This window comes from Pteropus alecto, unplaced genomic scaffold (assembly GCF_000325575.1).
Source record: "Pteropus alecto unplaced genomic scaffold, ASM32557v1 scaffold101, whole genome shotgun sequence".
Classification (NCBI taxonomy): Eukaryota; Metazoa; Chordata; class Mammalia; order Chiroptera; family Pteropodidae; genus Pteropus; species Pteropus alecto.
Window position 1 is genome coordinate 13992937 of NW_006432945.1, and position 7081 is coordinate 14000017.

General features: G+C 35.9%; 1 protein-coding gene across 1 annotated transcript in view; it reads right to left on the reverse strand.

The window, feature by feature from the left end:
* Positions 1–7081, reverse strand: part of RABGAP1L (RAB GTPase activating protein 1 like) — a 393018-nt gene that overhangs the window by 353007 nt on the left and 32930 nt on the right. Inside the window, exons 9-11 of the mRNA XM_025044002.1 lie at positions 5682–5784; positions 2303–2469; positions 397–538 (exon numbers count right to left, since the gene is read on the reverse strand). Of these exons, the coding sequence (XP_024899770.1) occupies positions 397–538; positions 2303–2469; positions 5682–5784 (412 nt within the window). The remainder of the gene's footprint in view (positions 1–396; positions 539–2302; positions 2470–5681; positions 5785–7081) is intronic.

Sequence of the window (7081 nt, forward strand, 5' to 3'; positions counted from 1 at the left end):
AGAAGTGAATAATGTCAAATGAGAAGTAGGACATAACATATCACTGAAATTCTAATAACACTTGAGAGAATTTGAAACTTCTTACTAAACACTTCAGAAATACTTCAAATAAAATAGGAAGCGAAACAGCAAAGCAAGGCTGTCAAATTTAAACAGCTGCATAAGTGGCACTGGGGGCTATGCAACCAAGAAATTAGCTGAACCGAATTTTCTTCTGCATCTAGCAGAATATAGCCTTGGAGTGGCAGAGACTAGGAATAATCACCCCTCCCCTCGCACACGTGCACGCGCATGCTGCACACACACACTCACACACACACATACATGCACATGGTTGAGGAACGGAAGTAAAGCAACTATACAAAGAGAGGGAACCGAATACATGTCACGTCTTACCCTCTTCTGCTTCATCCTCCTGGGGTGACATTGGACCCCCGCCACTGACAGGAGTGACTGGTTCCTCTTTCTCAGACTCTCGCTGTAGACTCACCACCTCATATATGGCATCTCCAGCATTGGGATGGCCTTTTCCCTCAGACTGAGAAAGACAGAAACATGTGTTGCAATATTAGAACTCTTAAGGAAACACTGAAAGACGTGGTATTTCAATGGTTCGTTAGAAAGAGCTGAAATGAACCGCAGCTCGTCACATCTGATCTCCAGCACGTCTGAAGCTAAGAAAATTTTTGAAGTACGTTGTTATTCTAAACGTCTGGTTCTTCTGGTATGATTTTAATCAATACAATGGAAGCTACCAACCATTTTGGAAGAACTCAATTTTTTTTTTATCAGAAAAGCCTGAGGCATCACAGGTCCGAGGGCACAGAGAAGCAGGTGATGCTACATACTTAGGACGGACGGCCTTGCACTGAAGAGGCATCAGCTCAACTAAGTCGTGGAAGTAGATCGTTTTACCTTATAAACCGCTGACATTCGAACTGGACTTTTCTAAGGGGGAAAAACTAAGGCAACTTCCAATTACTCAACCGAGCATGGCCGAAAAAGCCCTAAACTGTGTCCAGCCTCGTCTCACACTCAGGGTTTGTCACTACATTCCGGCCACTCTGGCCTGTTCCAGCTCTGGGAATCTTTAAATTCTTTCCCAGCCCAAGGTCTTGGGACAGGCCAACACATCCCTGCCAACACATCTTCTCCTCCTGCTCTTTGCTAACTCCCATCAGTCTTGGATCCCTACCTCTAATGTCACTTCTACAAAGAATCTAAACTAAGTGCCCACGTTTCTGATTCTCATCGTACCCTGTCCTTCCCCTTCACTGCACTTACCACAATGTAATTACACATTTTTTTATCCTATTTACTTGTTTAATGGCTGTCTCGTCCACAAGATAGTATGCGTTGTAAGGACAGGGACTATGTTTCAATCAGAAAGAATGTAGTACCTGACACAGAGTAAGAACCCAACGAATATCAGTGAACAGATGACTCCCTTCACCACAAAACAAAAATGATGAATATCACCCACTAACGCTGCCTAATTTAGGGATGGTACAGAAACCCCATTTATATTTAATATTAAAATAATTATATAACTTTATTGTTATATAATTTAATATTAAAATAATTATCTCACTTTACCGTTGGCGAACAACATATTCGTACAATATTACAGGTAGAAATAACTATGACAACTAGTCAAGTATTGAAAATTGTTTCATTGTAATTTATAAAGGTACGATATTTCTGTGCCCTGTGTTTTTGGTTTTAAATTATTAAATGTAAAAGGAAGAAAAGTTGTCTCAGATATACAATCGATATTTCTAGAAAGCATAACAGGTCAGCAGAAAGGTGGGGTCCTATTTACACGCATTCACGTGCCCCTTTGAGCCTGCACGGGCGGCTCCTCACATCCCACAGGCCATGTGTTCACTCCTTGTCCGCTGAGCTGGGGTGAGGCAACTCCAACTTGTTGAAGGAGTCTCAAGAGACCCTGTATGCCTCACGTGTTCATTTTAGCCCTTGTTTTAAAGATATACTACTCATTGCAGGAGAAAAAAAGTGAAAAAAAAAGAAAAAAAAGAAAAAAACATTTCTATTAAGTATATTGATACCTTACAGATACACATTACGGGTTTCTAGAGAAAAAAAATACGTAACTATCACACTGGCTTTTTATTTTTAACGTACATTACCTAGATATGAATTTTTCAAATACTCTAAATATAATTTGATTAGAGAAATTGTTTTGCTTCTTATTGCTACTTTAAAAACTATCTTGGAATTTAAAAAGAATGATAGAAAAAAATATATATGCTATGATATGAAAAGACCTAAAAGGTCCTACCTGCTTCAACCTCATGAAGAAAGTCTCCGTGAAGGTCTTTCTGCTGAAATACCAAAACCGCTCATTTGCGGGGTACACGCGGACCACCGTCTCCAGGAGAAAGCGCACGGGTTCCACCACCTCCGTGACCACCATGTCCACTGCCACCGTCATGTACACGCGTTTATCTGTAGCAGAAATGGTCTGTGGTTTATGCTGGCTTTATTATTCCTTGATTATTTAAGAAACAAAGCTTCCTCACTTATGAAGGAACTAAGGTGCTTTCTAGTCTTGTTACTTTCTACATTTAAATTTAAATGTTTTATTGTCACTTTGATTAAATAGGTAACCAAGTATTCCAAGCAAGTGATGCTGTTTCTCAGCACACGGGACCCTATCTTCATCAGTGTCCCAACCTCCTCTGACAACTTTAATTTCCTTCACCAAATCAGGTCCTCAATGTAAAAAGTAAATAAAATTTTCAGGATGTCTTTTACACTAAAACTATCTTTCAGATTTCCCAGAAAACCACTGGAGAATTACAAAGATTTGCTCTTCCATCTCATAAAAAGAGACACTACAAATTATGTTTGATGACTTTCTTGGAAAAAACTGTCAAATCAAAAAAGACGTTCTACGTTCGCTATGTTCAATTTGTATAGAAAATGTTATTAAATAAATATTTCAGTGCTATGTGCTTTAAAGGAATTCCCTGGAGATTTGTCAGTACCCTCATTGTCCATAATATATATATTTACCCTTAGGAAAATCACTGATGAAAGCTCTAATGAAATAGTTCTGTGAGCTTCTGTATAGATAGATACGTAGGTATATAAGCATGCGTGTGTGCATTCATACATATGTATGTATATCGGAGTCCTCGCAAGTGCTTTTTTTGGCAGGGTGGGGTTCCATCATATTTGACATTCAGTATTACTTTATATTAGTTTCATGTGTACAGCATAGTGGTTAGACATTTATATAACTTACAAAGGAATCCCCCTAATATATCTAGTACCCACCTGGCACCATACATAGTTATTACAACATTATTGACTATATTCCCTATGCTGTACTTTACATCCCCTTCACTGTTTGTAACTACCGATCTGTACTTCTTAATCCCTTCCCCTTTTCACCCAGCCCCCAACCCCTCTCCCATCTGGCAACCATCAGTTTGTTCTCTGTATCTATGTGTCTGTTTCTGTTTTGTTTGTTCGTTTATTTTGTTCTTTAGATTCCACATATAAGTGAAATCAGATTTTTTTCTCTCTGTCTGACTTATTTCACTTAGCATAATATCCTCTAAGTGGGCAAGTGCTTTTAGACAACTAGAGTATAGTGTTATCAGTCAAAATTTCAGTTATCAGTTAAAATGTTTACTTGCCCACAGCCTTCCTTTAATTTGAATCTAGAATATTCCGGGCCAGTGTCTACTAACTTTCTTCAGTTTTACAATGATAGGTTGAAATGTGGATTTCTTTTTTTATAATTTACCCTGCTTCAGAATCATTAGGGGTTTTTAAATCTGTGGCTTGGTTATTCCATAAAATCTTGTCATTTCTTCTTTATTTAAAAATGTTTTTTTTCATTTATTGTATCCACCACTTTTGGTTCTCAGTTAGAGGAAAGATCACATAACCAAACCCACCATTAGAAGAAAACTTCAATAGTGTTTTTTTTTTAAAAAAAGATTATACAACGTTTACATTCATCAACTACACTTCTATTAATGTCATCAAATTCAACCAAAATTATATTACATTCAGTTCGAGAAAAAGTAGGATTCTCGAGACCTTGTACTTGGCCTGGAAGGCCTTAGGTCTCAGGGGAGAAACGTAGAGGGGGAAGGGAGACTAACACGACGCGGAGACTTTGATGTATGTCTTGGTGCAACGAAAAGCTCCAAGACATTTTCTCTCTCAGGCCCTCAACTTCTGTAAAAATCAAGCTGTAGTTCAGGAATCTTCTGAATAATTTATAAAATCAAGGACACCATTTGGAAATTTGAGAAATCAGGTCAACAGTTTCATGTGGCATATGAAATGATTCTGAATTTAAAATACATTATCTCTTGGATCAGAAGATTATTGCATACAGTATTATACAAAGTTTTTATTAATAGGACAAATAGATTTTAAAATATATTATCTTTTATTTGAGGATCAAGTGTATGTTAAAATACAAAATGGAACTGAACTACGTGTTACCTTAAAAACAGATAAAAACTACTTTGATTACTTATTTTTTGAAATTCCAATATTTTATTCTTCAAAATTATCGACTGGCTTATTTTTCTCATTTTTGTGTTTTCTTTCTGAATGAAGAAAGAAGTTTACAGGCTGGTATTTACAAGCCTATCTAGAGAAATAAAAAAATGATGGATGTGAAAATTATTTATTCCTAATATATGAAAAGCTAAATTTTATATAATCATTATTTTTCTTCCTTTTTACCCCTCATTTTGAAATAGACAGCTTGATGTGCAATCAAATGCATGTAATTTATGGGACTGGTAAAGACTCTCTTGAAGGAAATTTGAGAATAATTATCATTTTAATGTTCTTCATTAATATATTATATTTCCATATTGGTATTAACCAAAAGTCTACTGTGGGTATAAACTAAATAATGTAAGACTAAAATCAAAAAAAAACTGGTCCATTATTTTTCAATTAAATTATTGGGTGAATGACAGGATTTAGTGTAAGATTATAACTCATGAGGTAAAACTTTAACGTTAGTTCGAAGGCAGATGGTAGAGGGGCAAAATATACAGGCAATTAACAGATATCTAGATAAAGAATAAAAATAAAGTGGTAAAATGACAAATGTGACTATTATACCATTTATAAATCCTGTTCAAAATTAGCCATGTGAAACAGAACGAAAAAGGAAACAGCTGGAAAAGGTGTCACAAATGATACCTTAATACACATTCCTAAGACCTAAGAGCCCAAAGGTCAAAAGACTGGAACGAACAACTAATACGTGAAAAAAAAAAGTAATCTATAATAGAATTTGTAAAAGTTAAAATACTTATCAAAGATATTCAAAATTTCAGAATTTGCTTTCATCATTTCTTTCATATACTTCCATCATTTCCCCCCAAATAAAACAAGTCTATAATGACATATGAAAAACAAAGTACAAATACTGTCTACATAATCTAATAAAATTAATTCATGTATCTTTGCATGGTGGGGTTCCTTTGAATAGTGGGGGTTTTCTTCCATAGATGTATTATGTATGAAAATGAACTTGAAAATCTAAATAAAAATAACTCCATTAAGTTATTTTTAAAAAAATAACTTATTAAAAAAAAAAATCATGACAAAACAACATTGTCCGTAATGTAAAATTTTAAGCAAATAATAAAGGATCTTTTAAGAAAATTCACCTTTCGGGGTTTCTTCATTAAGTGCCATAAATATTGGCGCATTGGGGTTCCATATGCCGGTGATAACATAAGCTCTCCCGTCACAGCTCTTCCCCATGGACTCCTGTAAAGGTTCAGACAGGAACCTCTGAGAACGCACACAGCAAGAAAACCTCCATCTCAAATACAAAGGTCTTAATGTAAGCAACACAATTTAGTCAACTTCGGATTTACAATTTAAAAGGGCATTACTTTTCTTGGTTCATTTTTTTTTTTTACCTTATTAAAGCATTTATTTAAATATTAAATTCTCCTACAGCTTTTCTTCGAGCAGTTTGCTTAGAGACACATACCCCTAGGATAAAAGAGGAATACTCTTATATGCTAAATCACGAAAATATGATGTTGCTATGAAGTTATAACTTAATTTGATTTTAGGCTGTGTCAAAATCTTATACATACAACGATATATGCAATTTCTATGAAAACTATACTATAGATCTCACTGAAGACAGTTTAACTGAATTAATAGCTAATCACAGGAAAAGAAGATAGTATTTTTCTTCTAATGTTCTAATTTTTAATATATTCTTAAAATATTACTTTGTCACAATTAATTCCTTTAAAGTTAATTCTTTTCATATATATATATATATGCGTATATATATACACATATATATATGTCTCAGATACTTGAACACTTTCTTACAATCATAAATCAATATTGGGAGACAAGTATTGGTTTTAAATTAACAGCAAAACATTAACTATCTCCCTCTACCCTTATACTTACTCCCTCCTTATTCCCTTCTCTCCTTTGCCCCTTCCTCTTCATTTCCTCCACTCTTAAAGACTTTTACGAAGCCAGCTCCTGACTCTAACTAATGAAGCCAGCGACTGCTATAGAGAAAGCAAGGCCACACACGTGTGTGTGTGTGTGTGTATGCGCGCGTGCGTGCATGCGCCGGGAGTAGAGGGAGGTTAGAGGTTGTCTCATGGGAGAACAGTGCACCGAATACCAACATGTGCACACGCAAAAAGGAATAGTATCCACAGTACTTTCTGTACCAGTTTCCTCATGCTATGAATACAGAGCACTCAAAGGGTACAACTAAAGGAAAACACCTTTTGCTCAGTATGACCCCCACACACAGATGCTTCCCTGAATCCCTATAAAACTCAGTCATTTGGTGACTGCTATGTATATTTTTCTAGTGCACTGGTGATATTTCACTAATCAGACTGCAGAGCTTGTGTGCAAGGACCACATTCGATGAAATATAGTCAAGGTCATGTTAAAGGAAACCCATTTGGTACCTCCGACACTCATATATTCATATTCTCTCTCTCTCTCTCTCTCTCTCTCTCTCTCTCTCTCTCTCTCCCCCCCTCTCCTCCTCTCTCCCTCCTCTCTCTCTCTC